The sequence below is a fragment of the Nerophis lumbriciformis genome, linkage group LG24, assembly GCF_033978685.3.
Source record: "Nerophis lumbriciformis linkage group LG24, RoL_Nlum_v2.1, whole genome shotgun sequence".
Classification (NCBI taxonomy): Eukaryota; Metazoa; Chordata; class Actinopteri; order Syngnathiformes; family Syngnathidae; genus Nerophis; species Nerophis lumbriciformis.
In genome coordinates this window covers 16622501-16645771 of record NC_084571.2, presented here as the reverse complement: position 1 = coordinate 16645771, position 23271 = coordinate 16622501, and the positions used below count along the sequence as shown (strand labels likewise).

General features: G+C 40.8%; 2 protein-coding genes across 8 annotated transcripts in view; one reads left to right on the top strand and one right to left on the bottom strand.

The window, feature by feature from the left end:
• The window catches only part of LOC133620303 (MAGUK p55 subfamily member 2-like), a 51636-nt gene extending 42728 nt beyond the window's left edge, over positions 1 to 8908 (bottom strand). For 4 of the 5 annotated variants that reach the window (XM_072915971.1, XM_072915972.1, XM_072915973.1 and 1 more), the window contains exon 1: positions 8802 to 8908. The gene's annotated coding sequence lies outside the window, so the exon portion shown is untranslated. The remainder of the gene's footprint in view (positions 1 to 8801) is intronic. The other variant, XM_061981688.2, reaches the window with a different exon arrangement.
• A 263-nt stretch (positions 8909 to 9171) lies between these two features.
• Positions 9172 to 23271, top strand: part of smarce1 (SWI/SNF related BAF chromatin remodeling complex subunit E1) — a 51802-nt gene continuing 37702 nt past the window's right edge. For 2 of the 3 annotated variants that reach the window (XM_061981679.2, XM_061981677.2), the window contains exons 1-2: positions 9173 to 9293; positions 9507 to 9548. In XM_061981679.2, coding sequence (XP_061837663.1) covers positions 9542 to 9548 — 7 coding nt within the window. In that variant the 5' untranslated portion in view covers positions 9173 to 9293; positions 9507 to 9541. Of the gene's footprint in view, positions 9294 to 9506; positions 9549 to 23271 lie in introns of all 3 variants that reach the window. The other variant, XM_061981678.2, reaches the window with a different exon arrangement.

Sequence of the window (23271 nt, the reverse complement as noted above, 5' to 3'; positions counted from 1 at the left end):
AACACTTATTTGGAACATCCCACAAGTGTGCAGGCTAATTGGGAACAAGTGGGTGCCATGATTGGGTATAAAAACAGCTTCCCAAAAAATGCTCAGTCTTTCACAAGAACGGATGGGGCGAGGTACACCCCTTTGTCCACAACTGCATGAGCAAATAGTCAAACAGTTTAAGAACAACATTTCTCAAAGTGCAATTGCAAGAAATTTAGGGATTTCAACATCTACGGTCCATAATATCATCAAAAGGTTCAGAGAATCTGGAGAAATCACTCTACGTAAGCGGCATGGCCAAAAACCAACATTGAATGACCGTGACCTTCGATCCCTCAGACGGCACTGTATCAAAATCTGACATCAATCTCTAAAGGATATCACCACATGGACTCAGGAACACTTCAGAAAACCACTGTCACTAAATAAAGTTCGTCGCTACATCTGTAAGTGCAAGTTAAAGCTCTACTATGCAAAGCCAAAGCCATTTATCAACAACATCCAGAAACGGTGCCGGCTTCTCTGGGCCCGAGATCATCTAAGATGGACTGATGCAAAGTGGAAAAGTGTGGTCTGACGAGTCCGCATTTCAAAATGTTTTTGGAAATATTCGACATCGTGTCATCCGGACCAAAGGGGAAGCGAACCATCCAGACTGTTATCGACGCAAAGTTCAAAAGCCAGCATCTGTGATGGTATGGGGGTGCATTAGTGCCCAAGGCATGGGTAACTTACACATCTGTGAAGGCACCATTAATGCTGAAAGGTACATACAGGTTTTGGAACAACATATGCTGCCATCTAAGCGCCGTCTTTTTCATGGACGCCCTTGCTTATTTCAGCAAGACAATGCCAAGCCACATTCAGCACGTGTTACAACAGCGTGGCTTCGTAAAAAAAGAGTGCGGGTACTTTCCTAGTCCGCCTGCAGTCCAGACCTGTCTCCCATCGAAAATGTGTAGCGCATTATGAAGCGTAAAATACGACAGCGGAGACCCCGGACTGTTGAACGACTGAAGCTCTACATAAAACAAGAATGGGAAAGAATTCCACTTTCAAAGCTTCAACAATTAGTTTCCTCAGTTCCCAATCGTTTATTGAGTGTTGTTAAAGAAAAGGTGATGTAACACAGTGGTAACCATTCCCTTTCCCAACTACTTTGGCACGTGTTGCAGCCATGAAATTCTAAGTTAATTATTATTTGCAAAAAAAAATAGAGTTTATGAGTTTGAACATCAAATATCTTGTCTTTGTAGTGCATTCAATTGAATATGGGTTGAAAATGATTTGCAAATCATTGTATTCCGTTTATATTTACATCTAACACAATTTCCCAACTCATATGGAAACGGGGTTTGTATATACCGATCACCACCTGGTGGTGAGTTGGCTGCGATGGTGGGGGAGGATGCCGGACAGACCTGGCAGGCCCAAACGCATTGTGAGGGTCTGCTGGGAACGCCTAGCAGAGTCTCCTGTCAGAGAGAGTTTTAATTTCCGCCTCCGGAAGAACTTTGAACGTGTCACGAGGGAGGTGCTGGACATTGAGTCCAAGTGGACGATGTTCCGTACCTCTTTTGTCTAGGCGGCCGATTGGAGATGTGGCCGCAGGGTGGTTGGTGCCTGTCGTGGCGGTAATCCTAGAACCCGCTGGTGGACACCAGCGGTGAGGGATGCCGTCAAGCTGAAGAAAGAGTCCTATCGGGTTATTTTGGCTCATAGGACTCCGGAGGCAGCAGACAGGTACCTACAGGCCAAGCAGTGTGCGGCTTCAGCGGTCGCGGAGGCAAAAACTCGGACATGGGAGGAGTTCGGGAAAGCCATGGAAATTGACTTCCAGACGGCTTCAAAGCGATTCTGGACCACCATCCGCCGCCTCAGGAAAGGGAAGCAGTGCAATGTCAACACCGTGTATGGTTGCAATGTTAACACCGTGTATGGTGGGGATGGTGTTCTGCTGACCTCGACTGCGGATGTTGTGGATCGGTGGAGGGAATACTTCGAAGACCTCCTCAATCCTACCAACACGTCTTCCTATGAGGAAGCAGTCCCTGGGGAATCTGTGGTGGGCTCTCCTATTTCTGGGGCTGAGGTTGCTGAGGTAGTTAAAAAGCTCCTCGGTGGATGAGATCCGCCCGGAGTTACTTAAGGCTTTGGTTGCTGTGGGGCTGTCTTGTTTGACAAGACTCTGCAACATCGCGTGGACATTGGGGGCGGTACCTCTGGATTGGCAGACCCGGGTGGTGGTTCCTCTCTTTAAGAAGGGGAACCGGAGGGTGTGTTCCAACTATCGTGAGATCACACTCCTCAGCTTTCCCGGTAAGGTCTATTCAGGTGTACTGGAGAGGAGGCTACGCCGGATAGTCGAACCTCGGATTCAGGAGGAACAGTGTGGTTTTCAACCTGGTCGTGGAACTGTGGACCAGCTCTATACTCTATCGGTTCGCATCCGAGTGTAAGTGGGGTAAGAATCAGCACCTCCAAGTCCGAGTCCATGGTTCTCGCCCGGAAAAGGGTGGAGTGCCATCTCCGGGTTGGGAAGGAGATCTTGCCCCAAGTGGAGGAGTTCAGGTACCTCCGAGTCTTGTTCACGAGTGAGGGAAGAGTGGATCGTGAGATCGACAGGCGGATCGGTGCGGCGTCTTCAGTAATGCGGAAGCTGTATCGATCCGCTGTGGTGAAGAAGGAGCTGAGCCGGAAGGCAAAGCTCTCAATTTACCGGTCGATCTATGTTCCCATCCTCACCTATGGTCATGAGCTTTGGGTTATGACCGAAAGGACAAGATCCCGGGTACAAGCGGCCGAAATGAGCTTCCTCCGCCGGGTGGCGGGGCTCTCCCTTAGAGATAGGGTGAGAAGCTCTGTCATCCGGGAGGAGTTCAAACTCATGCCGTTGCTCCTCCACATCGAGAGGAGTCCGATGAGGTGGTTCGGGCATCTGGTCAGGATGCCACCCGAACACCTCCCTAGGGAGGTGTTTCAGGCACGTCCGACCGGTAGGAGGCCACGGGGAAGACCCAGGACACGTTGGGAAGACTATGTCTCCCGGCTGGCCTGGGAACGCCTCGGGATCCCCCGAGAGGAGCTGGACTAAATGGCTGGGGAGAGGGAAGTCTGAGCTTCCCTGCTTAGGCTGCTGCTCCCGTGACCCGACCTCGGATAAGCGGAAGAAGATGGATGGATATATATATATACAGTATATACACACACTATATATATATATATATATATATATATATATATATATATATATATATATATATATATATATATATATATATATATACTGCATATTAGGGGTGTAACGGTACGTGTATTTGTATTGAACCGTTTCGGTACGGGGGTTCCGGTTCGGTTCGGAGGTGTATTGAACGAGTTTCCACACGGACATAATAAGTAGCGTAACGCACAACACACGGCATGCTAGCAGCTAACGGGCTACGATAGACTGACCATACGTCCTCTTTTCACCGGACATGTCCTCTTTTGCGGAGCTGTCAGGGCGGAGTTTCTTAAATGCCTCCAATGTCCGGCATTTTGAGTTATGGTTGCGTGTATGTTCAATGTATGTTCAGGGTTAAGAAGGGGTTAAAAACAAAACAAATTGTGCGCGCAGCAGCATTCGTGAGGGAGGGGCAGAGACAGACAGAGCGAGAGAGTTATGATAAACGCGCATGCGTCGCCAGGCTCTGCTTTTTATCCATAGATTTATCAGATTTAATTTTTTATTATCTATAGCAGGGGTGTCAAAAAAGTGCCCCGGAGGTCATTTGCGGCCCACAGCCAGAGGTGGGTAGAGTAGCCAGAAATTGTACTCAAGTAAGAGTACTGTTACTTTAGAGATTTATTACTCAAGTAAAAGTAAGGAGTAGTCACCCAAATATTTACTTGAGTAAAAGTAACAAGTATGTTGTGAAAAAACTACTCAAGTACTGAGTAACTGATGAGTAACATACACACACATAGCATATACATATATATATATATATATATATATATATATAAACATACACATACACACATATATATATATACACACACATATATGTATATATATATATATATATATATATATATATATATATATATATATATATATATATATATATATATATATATATATATACACACATTTATATATATATATATATATATATATATATATACACACACATATATATATACAGTATATAATTTATATTTATTTATTTTGCCGTTTTTGTTTACATGTTAAAGGTGTTTTAATGAATATACATGCATGTTTAACACATATAGATTCCTTTCTTTCATGAAGACAAGAATATAAGTTGGTGTATTACCTGATTCTGATGACTTGCATTGACTGTAATCAGACAGTAGTGCTGATAGCGTCCACGTTTTCAAATGGAGGAGAAAAAAAGTTCCTCCTTTCTGTCTAATACCACATGAAAGTGGTTGGTTTTTGGCATCTTATCTGTCCAGCTTCCATATTCGTTTTTATACACTTTACAAGAAATACATTGGCGGCAAACTCCGTAGCTTGCTAGCTTGTTTGCGCTGGCTTTCGGAGACTCTTATTTTGAAAGCGCAGGCGCGATGGAGCGGCACTTTTATTGTGAAGACAGGAACTGTGCAGTCAGTCTTTAGGCTTGTGACGGGATGTACGTTTGAAATAAAAAAGTGTCTTTTTTCCTTCACACTTTTGATTGATTGATTGAAACTTGTATTAGTACATTGCACAGTACAGTACATATTCCGTACAATTGACCACTAAATGGTAACACCCCAATAAGTTTTTCAACTTGTTTAAGTCAGGTCATGTGACCGACTGGCTCTGTTTGATTGGTCCAACGTCACCAGTGACTGCATCTGATTGGTGGAACGGAGTCAAACGTCACTAGTGACTGCATTTTATTGGTGGAACGGAGTGAAACGTCACCAGTAACGCAGGCACTTTGAAGGTCTGTCTGACAGACCAAAACAAACAAAGCGTGCATTAACAGATCGATAAAAATTAGTAGCGAGTAGCGAGCTGAATGTAGATAAAAGTAGCGGAGTAAAAGTAGCGTTTCTTCTCTATAAATATACTCAAGTAAAAGTAAAAGTAAGTTGCATTAAAACTACTCTTAGAAGTACAATTTATCCCAAAAGTTACTCAAGTAGATGTAACGGAGTAAATGTAGCGCGTTACTACCCACCTCTGCCCACAGCTAATGTTTTAAAGGCCTACGGCACATTCTAAAAATACTATTAAAATAAACAAAAATATAACAAAAGTGAAATAAAAAAGCTTAAAGGTTAAATGTAATTTAGAAAAAGTTCCAATGTTGACTAACAAAACAAAGCTGTTTTTTTTTCTTTCAAACAGTCATTGCTCAAAACATAATATTGAATCAAAATCAATGTTATTATGAATTATTGACCTATCCAAGGTTCCGATTGCTTCACATCAAATATTCCACTAAGAAAAATATTTTTGGTGGAAGATTTTGCAAATTTGGTAAATAAATAACCCAAAAATTTATATTTTGTTGTTTTCTTACTGTACCAAAAATGAACCGAACCGTGACCTCTAAACCGAGGTACGTACCGAACCAAAATTTTTGTGTACCGTTACACCCCTAATATATATATATATATATATATATATACATATATATGTATATATTTATTGTCTATTGTGAGCAAACTGTGGTGCTGAATTTCCCCCAGGGATCAATAAAGTACTTTCTATTCTATTCTATAAATAAATATTCATACACACACTGCACTTGTTGTTGTATAACTTAAATTATATTTTAAATTGTAAAGGGAGTGTCTAAAATGTGTAAATATATTCGCATGTAATATACACAGAGGTGGGTAGTAACGCACTACATTTATTCCGTTACATCTACTTGAATAACTTTTGGGATAAATTGTACTTCTAAGAGTAGTTTTAATGCAACATACTTTTACTTTTACTTGAGTATATTTATAGAGAAGAAACGCTACTTTTACTCCGCTCCATTTATCTACATTCAGCTCGCTACTCGCTACTGATTTTTATCGATCTGTTAATGCACGCTTTGTTTGTTTTGGTTTGTCAGACAGACCTTCAAAGTAGGATATATCGCATGCCTGCGTTTCACCAATCAAATGCAGTCACTGGTGACTTTTGACTCCGTTTCACCAATCAAACAGAGCCAGGCGGTCACATGATTAACTGCATATAAAGTTTCAGCAGCAAACAACAAAAACAATGGCAGAGACAACAACAAACACAAACACCCCTGGCCTCAGATAAAATCGATGTTCACGCTTCAGACAATCAAAAAAACAGTTATGTAATGCGTTGTCATGTGTCTCCCCAAACAAATGGACATTTCAGCTTACATGAACTCAATGTCAAATTTGAGGAAGCGTATCGCGGTAAGTAACGTTAGTAGATATTTTGGCTGATGTTAGCCTCCCTGCTATGAATCACTGTCAAATGTACATCGTGTGGGGACATTTATTAACGCACTGCAGCCTCATAAACAGACAGACAGACACACACACACACACACACACACACACACACACACACACACACACACACACACACACACACACAGTCACACACACACACACACACACACACACACACACACACACACACACACACACACACACACACGCACACACACACACACACACACACACACACACTCATGCATGCATACAAACACCAATCAGAAGTTCACAGTGTGTTCCCAGGTGCAGCCCACACCTATCAGTTTATGGTTTGCGTAAAGGCTAACTTGTTATTTTCCTTTGTAATCTCTGCCTACTGAGTTTATGGTGCTGTTAAGTTTTTGTGGCTCAATTTGCCTTAACTTTTTTTATTTTAATGTATTATTATTTAATATATATTATTGTTTTAGTTGCTTAAGAGATATTCCTGGCTCTGAATTTGCTCATTTTATGTTTTTGTGCATTATTTGTTGCCGTCATCATTAAATGAACAGGTTACTCATCAGTTACTCAGTACTTGAGTAGTTTTTTCACAACATACTTTTTACTTTTACGCGAGTAAATATTTGGGTGATTACTCCTTAGTTTTACTTAAGTGATACATCTGTAAAGTAACAGTACTCTTACTTGAGTACAATTTCTGGCTACTCTACCCACCTCTGAATATACATGCAACTTTAATTACATTAGTATTATGTTACTAATATAAAATGTATACACAATAATATATTTCAAATTAAAATAATGGATTATTAAAAAATAATGACAATTACATCATTTAAAAATAAAAAAAATAAAATTTAAAGTGTGTCCAGACTGTATATGATGTGTACATACACATGCATTATTTGAGTTAGTATGTTAAATGAAATCAATTAAAGTAATTTGTGGTAGGGATTGTAACATTTTAACCTTCATAATTATATTTCATGAATTTACTGACCTGAAAAATGGTTGAGTCATCTTAAATTGCATATTATTTCATATTATTTCACATTGCACACATTGCAATGAGCAGCGTTCATGTTGTGAAAAATGCCGACATGAGTTATATCTGATATGCTTCATATCCAGTATGGTTGATATACTTATATATGTCTTTTGTATATTAACTATATATGTATTTCGCCACACCTAGTGTGTGTGACAATCATTGGTACTTTAAAACTTTAAATTGTATATATTATCTATATATGTATTTTATACATTATATATATGTATTTATAATTATATATGTCTTGTATATATTATCTATTCTATATATACCTTTTATATATTATATATATGTATTTTATATATTATCTATATATGTATTGTATATATTATCTATATATGACTATTGTATATTACCTATGTATGTATTTTATATATTATCTATATATGTCTTTTATATATTATCTATATATGTCTTTTATATATTATCTATATTTGTATTTTATATATTGTCTATATATGCCTTGTATATATTATATATATATAGATATATTGTATATATTATCTATATATATAGTATATATTACCTATATATGTATTTTATATATTATCTATATATGTATTGTATATATTATCTATATATGTCTTTTATATATTATCTATATATGTATTTTATATAGTATCTAAAAATGTCTTTTATATATTATCTATATATATATTTTATATATTATCTATATATGTCTTTTATATATTATCTGTATATGTCTTTTATATATTATCTATATATGTCTTTTATTTTATATATTATCTATATATGTCTTTTATATATTATCTGTATACGTATTTGATATATTATCTATATATGCCTTGTATATATTATCTATATATGTATTGTATATATTATCTATATATATTGTATATATTATCTATATATGTCTTTTATATATTATCTATATATGTATTGTATATATTATCTATATACGTATTTTATATTTTATCTATATATGTCTCTTATATATTATCTATATATCCATCCATCCATTTTCTACCGCTTACTCCCTTTGGGGTCGCTGGAGCCTATCTCAGCTACAATCGGGCGGAAGGCGGGGTACACCCTGGACAAGTCGCCCCCTCATCGCTATATATGTATTTTATATATTATCTATATATGCCTTTTATATATTATCTATATATGTCTTTTATATATTATCTATATATGTCTTTTGTCCAACATAAATCTGCCTGCACACCAAGCGGACATCAAACAAAGAACACACAAATACCGAGCTAATGTTGACAATAATGTACATTGTAATAAGCTTGAATATGCTTCTTCATGAAACAAGCAAGAGAGAAAAATAGAATACAATACCTGATATTGAGAGACAAATAGAATATAATACCTGATATTGAGGATATTGATGATATTTATGGTCGGGATGCTCCGTTGATAACACGATGAGACGAGATCAACACAATCGATAATCTCGCGAGATCATAGTTCGCCTCCTCCTTCTCTCCCGCCTCATCTTCTTCTTCTTCGTCTTCATGTTCGTGTTGTTTTGATTCACATTAGCGCCACCCTCTGAAGTGGAGTTTGCATCAAAGTGGTTCAAATGCAGTTATGTGGTAGCAAAATATATATTTATATTTGTATTAATTGCGTATTAATACTATTTTTTAACCTAAATGTTCACTATTTTCAGTATGTTCAGTCTTTGTAAAGAAAAAACAGCGATTGACGATGTTTAGTGTAAGTCATGCAGTAACCACCTTAAACCGCATAGTGGTGCTTATGTAAAGTTGGAGGAGAAAGGAAAGGAAAGAAAAGAGACGAAGAACAAGAAGACGGAAGAGTAGCGACATACTACTGCTTGCAGAGAACAAAGGCGACAGTAAGTTCTCTTTAGTTTCACTTTTCATCTCCATTCTTGCATTCAGCTCATTTCTACTTTTTATTCTGAACGTGCTAAAATGTTCAACATTTATGTTTGTAGTCATTGATACTTTCCTGGTCCCAGTATTCCGTGTTTTTGAGCAGGCCTCGTCGCCTGAAACAAGTCATAGTTGATCATATTTCTATCAAAATAATCTTTCTTTCCTCTCAGGCTCACTTGAAAAGGTCGCCGCTATTTCAACCACGATGTCGAGTAAGTATTAAAAAGAGTTAATTTTATTCAATTAAGTCATACAAATTAATAATAATAATAATAATACATTTTATTTGGTATAGCGCTTTTCAGGGTACTCAAAGACGCTTTACAGGAAAAAATATATAATATAAAACAGTTCAAAGTAATAATACATAATACTGGAAATATAAAAGCAGTACATAGTAATGATACATAATAACACTGGACATTACGAGGGCGTTTAAACTAGTGCGTTTATCAGTGAATATTTCCGTGTAATGGAGAGCACAAACAAAGTGCAACTGCAAAAAATACACCATGGGACCAAAGAAAGTTGCAAGTGCCAGAAGGTGAGAAACACTATTGAATTCAAGAAAGAACTCGTAGCAAATAATGAAGGTGGCGTCAATAAAATAGAAAATGATGGATAAGTTGATTACTATAGCAATATGGTTGTCTCTGTGACTGCGTGGGTTCCCTCCGGGTACTCCGGCTTCCTCCCACCTCCAAAGACATGCACCTGGGGATAGGTTGATTGGCAACACTAAATGGTCCCTAGTGTGTGAAAGTGAGTGTGAATGTCGTCTGTTTATCTGTGTTGGCCCTGTGATAAGGTGGTGACTTGTCCAGGGTGTACCCCGCCTTCCACCCGAATGCAGCTGGGATAGGCTCCAGGCCCCCCCCCCGCGCAACTGTGTTCCCCTTTGTAGCTTCTAGGGATGATGTTCGTTAAGAAATTATCGAATTCGAGACCATTATCGAATCCTCTTATCGGGCCGATTCCTTATCGAATCCAGATAGGTTGTTGTGTGTTCCAAAAGCCATAGATGTTATGTGACTGGGCTGGCACGCTGTTTATATGGAGGAAAAGCGGACGTGACTGAGGACAGCATGTGGCCGTTATAGGGTGAAGGTTTCGGGTGAGAGAGGATGCTAAAGGCACGCCCCAAGTGAGCATATGGTGCTGCTATGTACGTTGTAAGTTTTAAAAAATGCCGACAAACACATCACCAACATGGACGAGGTGCCGCTCACTTTCGACATCCCGGTGAAGCACACTGTGGTGAAGAAGGGGACCAGCACGGTAGAGAATCCATACACACAACGGGGAAAGAGAAGTCGGCTTCTACTGTTGTGCTAGCTTGCTATGCTAATGGACAACGACACTGACTTTTTGAAAATGAGGAGAGGGAATCTGGCGTGTTTGATGGAGAACTTGTCCAGCTGTTCATTTCGGACACAGAAGATGAGGACTTTGATGGATTTGTGCATGAGGATTGATTAAAAAATAATGTGAGTACATTGATAAATACTTCAATAAAGTACAACCCAACTCAGCTTTGCTCCTGCTGCCTTTTTAAAACAGCGTCCATGCATGCTAGCGTATGTTTTAAGCTAGCGTATGTTTAACCATGCCTGCGCCCAAAAATACGCTGCGTTTTATTTATGCGTTAAATACAGAAATAGCACCCGTAACTGACACAGAGCCTTTTAATACTGTGCGCCCTATGGTCGCGAAAATACGGTATAGTGGTTTCGATAACGGGAACCGGTTCTCAAAAAGTAATTCGAATCCATGGAATCGGTTATTTTCTTATCGAACAATCGGGTGAACCAGTTTCGAATATCGTCCCTAGTAGCATCTGAAGCGTTTTTTTAATCAAGAAGAATGTGACTTTAATTAGGTCCATCAATGGCGTCGTTCCCTGGCAGAGCGTTATGGCCGACGGTGGTTGCAAATGAGGAGAAAGTTATCAAACTAGCTTATAGCCAGATGCAAACAAATAGCCCATTTTTAAATGATGCATTATTTGTTATGACGTATCATGCAAACTATGTTGAATCAGCTAGGAATTTTCAGGGACCCCATCAGGTCATAAAAATGGGGTCCCAGAGTAAATGTTTGGGGTTCCACTTTTTTGTAAGCGTTTTTGAAAACAAATGATAAATGTATGCATAATGCTGTTATATCTCACATTCTATATTGTGTTTTGGAAAAAGGTTGTCATAAACGTTACTTAAATAAATGATAAATGGGTTGTACTTGTATAGCGCTTTTCTACCTTCAAGGTACTCAAAGCGCTTTGACACTACTTCCACATTTACCCATTCACACACACATTCACACACTGATGGAGCGAGCTGCCATGCAAGGCGCTAACCAGCACCCATCAGGAGCAAGGGTGAAGTGTCTTGCTCAGGACACAACGGACATGACGAGGTTGGTACTAGGTGGGGATTGAACCATGGACCCTCGGGTCGCGCACGGCCATTCTTCCACTGCGCCACGCCACGTCTCATTCATAAAAACAATTATACAAAATAAAACAAATGTTTATGCATATGTAAATGTATTCATTCATTCACTTTCTTCTTTCCTTCATGGATTTCAACTTTACCGCTGCCGGTACTTTTTCTATATTGGTATTTAATAGGTTGTAGGTGTATTTATTTCAGTATAAAAGTGTAACAAGTTTTTTGCTTTGGTCATGAAATGATGATAATGGTGTGCCAGGGCATACATACATTACTTATTTAAATCTCTAGAGTCTACATCAACTTCACATCTATTCCTCAATTCTAAGTTTTTATGTTGTTTTTTTGTTTGTTTTCTGCCCTTTTTTTCCAAAGAAAACTTTTTTTTTATGGCAAACATACAAAATATGCAAAATCTTCCACAAAATATATTTTTCAAAGTGGAATAATTGATGTGAAGTAATGGGAGTCTTGGATAGGTCAATAATTCATAAAAACATTGATTTTGATTCAATATTATGTTTTGAACAATGACAGTTTTATAGAAAAAAAACAGCTTTTTTTTTTATTAGTCAACATTGCAACTTTTTCTAAATAACATTTCACCTGTAAGCTTTTTTATTCCACTTTTGTTATGTTTTTGTTTATTTTAATAGTATTTTTAGAATGTGCCTTTAAAAAATTAGCTGCAGGCTGCAAATGGCCTTAGGGCCACACATTTGACACCCCTGCTATAGATAATAAAAAATTAAATGTGATAAGTCTATGGTTAAAAAGCACGGTGTTTATCATAACGCACAGTCAGCATATCTGCTTCAGTAAACAATGACGGTGATGATGTCACTGTGAGCCACGCAAGCGACACTTGCTAACTTGTCAGCCACTTCTCCAAAAGACTCCTTTTCAACACTCGCACATTAAGACTTCAAAAGGCACATGTTTGCCCTGTTTGTTGACCTACAAAGTATGTTTTGGGGGTGAAGGAGTCTGGTCGGGTGCTGGTTAGCTTGAAGCTAACAGCTAGCATGTCTCATTGTTACATATTGTTACACACTTTACTGTTACATATTGTTACACACTTGACTGTTACACACTTTATTGTTACACACTCAGTGTTGGCGCTCGAAATTTTCAAAATGGAGTCCCGGGGACCCCATCAAGTCATAAAAATGGGGTCCCACTTTTTTGTAAGCGTTTTTGAAAACAAATGATAAATATATGGCCGTGCCAGCAACTTCAGTGTTCCAGGTTCAAACCCCGCTTCCGCCATCCTAGCCACTGCCGCTGTGTCCTCGGGCAAGACACTTTGCCACCCACACTGGTTTGAATGTAACTTACATATTGGGTTTCATTATGTAAAGCGTGTTGAGTCACTAGAGAAAAGCGCTATATAAATATAATTCACTTCACTTCATCTTACTATCTATATTGTGTTTTGGAAAAAGGTTGCCATAAACATTTATTTAAACATTTTATTTAATAAGTTGTAGGTGTATTTATTTCTGCGGTCCTCTCCAAGGTTTCTCATAGTCATTCACATCGACGTCCCACTGGGGTGAGTTTTTCCTTGCCCTTATGTGGGCTTTGTACCGAGGATGTCGTTGTGGCTTGTGCAGCCCTTTGAGACACTTGTGATTTAGGGCTATATAAATAAACATTGATTGATTGATAAAAAATATTTTGCTTGGGTCATGAAATGATGATAATGGTGTGCCAGGGCATACATGCATATGGCAAATGTCATTTTTATTCTCACCTGTATGTAGATCATCAGTCCTTTTAAAAAGTGCCACATCTACACTTTCATGGCAAATAATGCCAACAAACTTTGCATTTTGCGAGTTAGTTTCAATGTCATTTATTAGAGTGGCACTCTAGCATGTCATCTCTGGCTTGGTGATTGCCATAAGCTGTGTTCCCCTTTAAGAATGGCAGTATGTGAGGCAGCACGGTGGAAGAGGGGTTAGTGCGTCTGCCTCACAATACGAAGGTCCTGAGTAGTCCTGGGTTCAATCCCGGGCTCGGGATCTTTCTGTGTGGAGTTTGCATGTTCTCCCCGTGACTGCGTGGGTTCCCTCCGGGTAATCCGGCTTCCTCCCACCTCCAAAGACATGCACCTGGGGATAGGTTGATTGGCAACACTAAATTGGCCCTAGTGTGTGAATGTGAGTGTGAATGTTGTCTATCTGTGCTGGCCCTGCGATGAGGTGGGGACTTGTCCAAGGTGTACCCCGCCTTCCGCCCGATTGTAGCTAAGATAGGCTCCAGCGACCCCCACGACCCCGAAGGGAATAAGCGGTAGAAAATGGATGGATGGAGTATGTGAGGTGTGTAAGTGAGTGGGCAAGTTAGGAGAGGGAGTGCTAGCATGTTCAGGAGTGTTACCAGCATGGTGGATGTCCGCTTGGCTTTGTGGAAAACATCAATAAAGACTTGGAGCAAATCGACGGCCTCGTCATTCCGACCAAAGAGCGGAACTGTAGGGAGCCAAATAGGAGGGTGTTTCTTGGTGCCTGGTGAGGCTGGATCTTCGAACATCAGTGCGCCCACTCGTAAAAGTGTTCTTTTTATTAGCCCGTTTACATGGCGTGCAAAACATCTTTCCATCGTCATAACTCAGCCATTTGCTGAAAAGCCACTTTTCATTGAAGCTTCACTTCTTGGGTTTATTGCTCGCCATGACCAAAACAATAACATGCGGGAGTCCTAATACCGCAAACGCAGTATTTGCGATCAATAAAACGGCCAATCAAAAATTTTAAGAAATTGTGCCGGAAAGTGCATTAGATTCAAGATTCAAGATTGTTTATTGTCAAATGCACAGTTAAACAGACAGTTTGAAGTACAATGAAAATCTCACTTTGCTAGTCCACCCTTCAACAAGTCACACGGTACTTAGCTAAAATAAAAATAAAAACAACAATTTATATACAAGGCACAGTAAGTAACATAACATTATTACACATTCTGATTGACAGTCAACAGTATAAATATGGAGGTGACTTTGGGTCACAGTAGCAGTTAAAACTGTCTTTAATGATCAAAGGTGAAAAGTGTCTACAGTGATGGTTCACAGTTTGGGGGTGGTCTTGGTAGCTGTCTTTTGTTCAAAAAGATAAAAAGTAAAACGGGGAGGGGGGGTAGCTAGCATTCACAAGTTAACATTCACAAGCCAGATGGCCTGTGGGTAGAAACTGTTTGTCAGTCTCGTAGTCCTGGATTTCAGGCTCCTGTATCGTCTGCCTGATGGTAGGAGGCTGAAGAGACTGTGCTGGGGGTGTGTACTGTCCTTTATGATGTTGTGTGCTCTCCTGGTGGCCCTGGTAGAGTACATGTCCTGTAGTGAGAGGAAGGCTGCTCCTGATATGTACTGAGCAGTTTTAATCACTCGCTAGAGTGCCTTCCTGTCCTTAGCAGTGCAGTTTCCATACGAGACCGTGATTGAGCTGGTAAGGACACTCTCAACTGTACTTCTATAGAAGTTGCTGAGAATTTTGGGTGGCATGCCAAATTTTCTCAGCCTTCTTAGGAATTACAGTCGCTGCTGGGCTTTCTTTATTGTTTGTTGGGTGTTGTGATCCCAGGTGAGGTCCTCGCTGATGTGGGTCCCAAGGAATTTAAAGGTTTTCACCTTGTCCACCTCTGTCCCCCCTATATACAGAGGTGTGTACTGTGCACTCCTTCTCCGTGGGTCAATAATAATCTCCTTGGTCTTGTCTGTGTTCAAGGAGAGATTATTATCCTGACACCAGGCCACCAGTTCCGCTACCTCCCTTCTGTACGCTGCCTCAGCTCCCCCGGTGATCAGTCCGACGACCGTAGTATCATCTGCAAACTTGATGATACTGGTGTTGTTCTGGGAGGCCACACAGTTGTGTGTGAAGAGGGTTTACAATAGGGGGATCAGCACGCAGCCTTGGGGGGGTCCCTGTGCTTAGAACCTTTGTGCCTGATGTCTGGTTGCCGACTCTGACTGACTGGGGCCGGTTTGTGAGAAAGTTCAGGACCCAGTCACTGAGAGCCGATGTCAGACCAACAGTGAGGAGTTTAGCAGTGAGTTTTTGTGGGATGACCGTGTTAAAAGCAGAGCTGTAGTCGATGAATAATAGCCTGGCATAGGTGTCCTTGCCCTCTAAGTGGGTGAGGGTGGTGTGGATGATGGTGTTGACTGCATCCTCAGTGGACCGGTTCTGCCGGTAGGCAAACTGTAAGAGGGTCCAGTGTGTCTGGGATGGTCTTCTTGATATGTGACATGACTATCCTCTCGAAGCACTTCATCACTATTGGGGTGAGTGCAACAGGGCGATAGTCATTCAGACAGGTCACAGTGTTTTTCTTTGGCAGTGGTCTTGAAGCAGGTGGGCACAACAGCTTGTGCTAGTGACAAGTTGTATATGTCAGCAAGTACGTCAGCCAGCTCTGATGAACAGACCCTGAGGGCCTGGCCAGGGATGTTGTCTGGGCCGGCTGCCTTCCGTGGGTTTGTTCTCCTCAGAACTGTACGTACCTCTGCTGTTGTCACAGTGAGGGGTGGGTCCTGCGTGCGGTCCGTGGTCAGAACCCCTCTCTGTTGGTTGGTGTTGAGGACCTTACTTTGAAGTCCACCAAAAAATGCATAAATAATAATTTGACCCGGCAAATATAAACAAAACAAATGACCGGCGGTAATCGGTGTGAGGGAAAAATATGTATAAAATCCGTGTCCGGGGGGACGCACGGACGTCCGGAATTTCGCGTCCTTTTCTGATTTCAATGCGTAAAAGTCCGTTAATGCCAACACTGTGATTGTTCCTCTTAATGTTTTTATTTGTTTTTATAACCGACGTTACCCTGCTATCATAAACACAGTTGACAAATGCTGAAGGGCAACCGCTCTGTTTTTGGAATTTGTATCATTTGCAATACTAATAAAAGACAAGAACACGCATTTTCCTTTTTTTTAAATGCATTCTAACTCGTTAATAAACATTAGCAAAAGTCAGCTAACAAAGGCGTCAATAGGAGTCGCTCTATTCTGCCTATTAAAGTGCTTAAAAAACACCCAAACACCTCCAGCAAAGTTGTCTATACATGCGTTAAGTACATATGTAACATTCATAATAATATCAGTGTTGGCGTTAACGCACTTTTTGTGTCTTTTTACGCATTGAAATCGGAAAGGACGCGCAATTCCGGAAGCCCGGACACGGATTTTTTTTTTACGTCCCTGTTTGCTTGTTTGTTTTTTTTAATCTATTAGCGCTTTCCGCCGGTGTTTTGTTTCGTTTATATTTGCCTGGTCAAATTTCCGTCCCCGTTTATAGTGTTTTTATTGGTCGTAAATTTAGATTCGCCGAAAGTTTTATCAATGACAAATACTGCCTCAGTTTGCACTGGGATAAGTTTACCGCGAGGGGCTGTCAAAACAAAGACTTGATGGTAAACACTTAAGGTGAGTGTAAAATCAACCTTTTTAACTTCATCCTGTGCCATGTTTCCAGTAAATAACTTGTTTTAGTCGTTGAGAGTCCATGGAAACTTACTTCACTTTTATCTCCCGCTGCATTGAAATCGTTTGAGGATGGAGACAGGCTAGCTTTAGCTTCAAGCCAGCCAGCACCCGACCAGACTCCTCCACCCCAAAAACATACTGTGTAGGTCAACAAACGGGGAAAATATGGGCCTTTTGAAGTGTTAATGTGCGAGGAGTGTTCAAAGGGAGTCTCTTGGAGAAGTGGCTGACAAGTTAGCAAGTGACATCATCACCGTCATTGTTTACTGAAGCAGAGATACTGACTGTGCGTTATGATAAACACACTGCTTTTTATCCATAGACTTATCACATTTATTTTTTTATTATCTATAGCAGGGGTGTCAAGTGTGGCCCGAAGGCCATTTGCAGCCTGCAGCTAATGTTTTAAAGGCACATTCTAAATACCGTATTTTCCGCACCATAAGCCGCCCTGGGTTATAAGCCGCGCCTTCAATGAACGGCATATTTCAAAACTTTGTCCACCTATAAGCCGCCCCGTGTTATAAGCCGCATCTAACTGCGCTAAAGGGAATGTCAAAAAAACAGTCAGATAGGTCATTCAAACTTTAATAATATATTAAAAACCAGCGTTCCAACAACTCCGTTCACTCCCAAAATGTACGGTAATGTGCAAATGTGCAATCACAAACATAGTAAAATTCAAAATAGTGCAGAGCAATAACATCAATAACTTAATGTTGCTTGAACGTTAATGTCACAACACACAAAATAAACATAACGCTCACTTTCTGAAGTTATTCTTCATTCATAAATCCCTCGAATTCTTCTCCTTCGGTGTCTGAATTAAAAAGTTGGGCGAATACGGGATCCAAAATGGCCGGCTCCGTCTCGTCGAAGTCATTGCCTTCCGGAAAGCTCGGACCACAGTTGTGACCGAAATATCCGCCCAGGCATTTACGATCCACTGGCAGATGTTGGCGTATGTCGTCTGGCGCTGTCTCCCTGCCTTAGTGAAGGTGTGTTCGCCTTCGGTCATCCATTGTTCCCACGCCGTTCGCAGTCGTGCTTTAAATGCCCTGTTGACACCAATATCGAGCGGTTGGAGTTCTTTGGTTAATCCACCCGGAATGACGGCGAGTGTTGTATTTGTGTGCTTTGTAAATGTTCTGTTTTTGCATTGCACATTATTATGGTACACTCTTTTAGTGTATTTACGGTAACGCCCAGCATGCATTGCTCTATGCGCGGGCTCCGGAGGGAAGTCGGTGATGTGAACGGCAGTGGCCGGTTTGTTATTGTGTTCCCTGAACTTAGATTCAGTAAAGTATACGCACAAAAAGAAGAAGGTTGTCGTCATTGAGTTAACAAATGGTAGCAGAGGATGTCTAACAACGCTAACTACAGAGTCCCTCCTGCGTTTGAAGAAAAGAAGTCCTATGAAAGCTGGAAAAATGAATTGGAAATGTGGATACGTGTTACCGACCTCGATAAGGAGAAACAAGCATTAGCTGTTGCTCTATCACTGAGGGGGAGAGCTAGAGATACAGCTTTGGAAATACCTGCGGATGATTTGAACAAAGATGATGGGATGAAGACCCTTGTAAAGGCATTGGATAATGTATTCTTAAAAGAAGAAAAGGACAGAGCTTATGATGCATACACGGACTTTGACAAGATCCGGAGAGAAAACGAAGTTTCCATGGTGGATTACATCGTTCAGTTCGAGCAGAGGTACAACAAAATGCGCAAATTTGACATGGTTCTTCCCGACGCTGTTTTGGCATTCAAGTTGTTGGATACAGCCAGTCTCGATGTTAAAGATAAACAGCTTGCGCTTACAGCTTGTTCAACACTTACATTTGCAAGCATGAAGTCAGCTTTAAAAAGGATTTTTGGAGACAACATGCAGCCGCCCACATGCAGCGGGGGAATTCACATGCGCGAAGATATTGCTTTTTATGTGGATCAAAGGAAAAGAGACGGAAGGAAATTTCGTTCCCAACCCGACCAAAAGAGGGCGCCATTGACTGGCTCAAACCCACTAGATAGGTTCGGCAGGAGGTCTAAGTGTGCTATTTGCCAGAGTACATTTCACTGGGCTAAGGACTGCCCAAATAAGGCTGAACATGTAAAAATGACGGAGGAAAATGCAGAGACAGAAGCAATTGAAGAGTGCAATGTTGCATTGTTTTCCAAAGAGTCAGTTTCTGATGCTGAAATATTCATGGTAGAAGCCTTAGGTTCAGCTGTAATTGACACTGCATGAACCAGAACAGTCTGTGGTGAAAAATGGCTGGAGAATTACATCCATACACTAAAGGAGAGTGACAAGAAAAAAATGGAAAATACACAGAGTAGAAGAGCTTTTAAGTTTGGTGATGGACAAGTTGTTCATTCCATAAAAAAAGTAAAAGTCCCAGCTAAAATAGGACAAACCAGGTGCCACATAGAGACTGAGGTGGTCTCAGTAAACATTCCTTTATTACTAAGTAAAACGTCACTTAAGAGGGCAAAAGCAGTGCTTGACATCGAGAATGATAAAGCCACAATGTTTCAGAAACCAGTGCCTCTTGAGATTACATCCTCAGGACACTACTGTGTAAACATAGTGGACAGAGATTGCACAGCTACCCGTGAGAATGAACCCCAAACTGATGAGGTTCTGGCCATAAGAGATGGCATGAGTAAAGATGAAAAACACAAAGTATTGGTGAAACTTCACAAGCAGTTTGGACATGCCTCAGTTGATAAACTAAAAAAATTATTAATTAGTGCTGGAAGTAATGATGATGAGAGTGTTACTATTCTGAAGGACATCGTAAGCAGCTGTGAAACATGTCTCAAGTACAACAAGCCCAAACCAAAGCCATCAGTTGATCTACCAATGGCTTCAACATACAATGAAACTGTGGCATTAGATCTACACGAGCTAGAACCAAATGTGTGGTACCTCCACATGATTGATCACTTCACCAGGTTCAGTGCTGGTAGCATTGTTACCACAAAAAAATCCAGTGAAATTGTGAGGCACTTTATTCATTCCTGGGTGAGTGTTCATGGAGCCCCATCTAAAAAAATTTGTGACAATGGAGGTGAATTCAATAATGAGGAAATGAGAGACATGGCTGAGAACTTTAATATTGAAGTGAAAACCACTGCTGCCTACAGTCCATGGAGTAATGGATTGATGGAAAGACATAACCAGACCCTTACAGAGATCCTGTTAAAAGTGAAGAAAAGCAGTGTTTGTGACTGGAAAGCAGCCCTAGATTGGGCCTTGATGGCAAAGAATACAATGCACAATGTGCTTGGATTTAGTCCATACCAGCTGGTGTTTGGACAAAACCCGAACCTACCTTCTGTGCTGGTTGATAAACTGCCTGCCCTGGAGGGCACTACCATGAGTAAATGGGTAGGACAACACATTTCAGCATTACATGCAGCAAGGACAGCGTTTACTGAGGCAGAGTGCTCTGAGAGAATCAGGAGAGCTCTGCGCACACAGCTTCGCAGCACAGATGAATACTACGAAACTGGAGATAAAGTGTACTACAAAAGAATGGACTGCAATGAATGGAAAGGCCCTGGGGTGGTAATTGGACGAGACGGGGTGGTAATATTTGTTAGACATGGAGGCTCTTATGTCCGGGTGCATCGCTGTAGACTGCGCAAGGCCACAGATCACTACACTGACACGTCTCGTGACAGACAAGAAAGCCAGACAGAACTTAATGCAGCAGAATGTGACATTGAACATGTTGAAGATCTACCCGATACTGTATCTAGTGATGTAGACAGTGTGCCTGACACAGAGAATGCGGCAGGGAGCTCAAATAATGACAGAGACGGCAATGAGCATGATAATGATCCATCCGACAGACAACCTCCTATCATAAGAACAGACCGTAGTATGAATCTAAAGGCAGGACAATTCATAAAGTATGTGGAAAGAGACACTGGAATTTCACACACAGCAAAAGTGCTAGGTCGAGCGGGAAAGGCAACTGGAAAACAAGGACTGGTACAATCTGGAGTACACTGAGCCAGTTAACCTCACTGGCACAACAAGGTCAGCTGACCTTTCACAGGTTGACACACTGCAGATTCAGTCATCGGACAGGGTGGAACAGCCATCTGATCACGAGGATGTACTTGTTACAAAGGATGTGTCATTTGAATCAGCTAAACTTACTGAAATCAGTAACTGGGAGAAACACAATGTGTTTGATGAAGTAAAAAACATTTGACAAAAATGCATTTCCACAAGATGGGTGTGTACACTCAAAGACACACCAGACGGCATAGTTCCAAAAGCAAGGCTAGTGGCGAGAGGATTTGAAGAGCTAAACACAAAAGATCTCCCAAAAGACTCGCCAACATGTGCCTCAGTGTCTCTTAGACTACTCATGTCTGTGATATGTCAAAACCGATGGACACCCCACTCTATGGACATAAAGTCAGCATTCCTTCAAGGAAATTAGTTATCCCGAGACATCTATGTTCGTCCACCACCTGAAGCTAAGAGTGCGGGAACTCTATGGAAGCTAAACAAATGTGTTTATGGACTAAATGATGCATCACTGTACTGGTACAATAGGGTTAAAGAAACAATGTTGCAAACTGGAGGAAATATGTCACAAATTGACCCTGCTATATTTTATTGGTTGGATAAAGATTTTAATGTGTCTGGGGTGCTTGCTTGTCATGTTGATGATTTCATCTGGGGTGGTTCACAGATTTTCACAACAACCGTAATCCCTCACCTGCAATCTACCTTTCAAGTGGGCAGAGAAGAACATGACAGTTTTCGCTATGTAGGCATGGAGTACGTCACTGCAAATGGAGTAACATGTATGCATCAAGACAATTACATACAGAATCTCCAGCCAATTCACATAGACATCTCCAGAGCCATGAGACGGGATGCTCTTTTGACTGAAAGTGAAATTGATGACCTGAGATCAAAAATAGGTCAACTTCTGTGGGTTGCCAGACAAAGTAGACCGGATATTATGTTTGATACATGTGTCCTTGCAGCTAACATAAAACATGCTACTGTGCAGACTTTACATGACTCAAACAAGGTGGTGAAAAAATTGAAATCAGAACAGGTGACACTGAAGTTTCAGAACCTGGGAAAAGACAGTTCTCTAAAGCTAGTAGTGTTCTGCGACGCCTCGCTGGGAAACCTTATAGATGGAGGCACTCAAGGGGGACATCTCATTCTGCTGATGGGTGAGGAAGGAAGATTCTCACCTGTGTATTGGCAGTCAAAAAAGATGAGAGTCGTACGGAGCACTCTTGCTGGAGAAACTCTTGCCCTTGCAGATGCTGTTGACAGTGCCATTTCTTTATCTGACCTTCATGCAGAACTTACCACAGGGAATGTATCACAACATGTCTTACCAATAGTGTGTATCACTGATAATCACTCCCTTGCAGACGCCATCAAGTCTACTAAGTCAGTGACAGAGAAAAGGCTCCGCCTTGAAATAAGTGGCATCAAAGAACTTCTTCAAAGTAAAAGAATCCAACAGATTCTCTGGGCACCTACAGGAGAGCAGCTAGCTGACTGTTTGACAAAACGAGGTGCATCCGCACTTCAGCTCCTAAAGGCACTCAGTGTTGGAGAGTGGAAACTGCAATAGAGACTATTCTTTTGTGGACAGTTTTTTTTGTTGGTCACCATGTTCTTACATTTTCATACTTATGGACATTAATAATAGACTGTGATTTTTGTGTTCAAAAAAACAAAAAGAAAAAAAAAGGTGGGAGATTGTAAATGTTCTGTTTTTGCATTGCACATTATTATGGTACACTCTTTTAGTGTATTTACGGTAACGCCCAGCATGCATTGCTCTATGCGCGGGCTCCGGAGGGAAGTCGGTGATGTGAACGGCAGTGGCCGGTTTGTTATTGTGTTCCCTGAACTTAGATTCAGTAAAGTATACGCACAAAAAGAAGAAGGTTGTCGTCATTGAGTTAACAGCTTCACTTGTTTTTTGACACCAT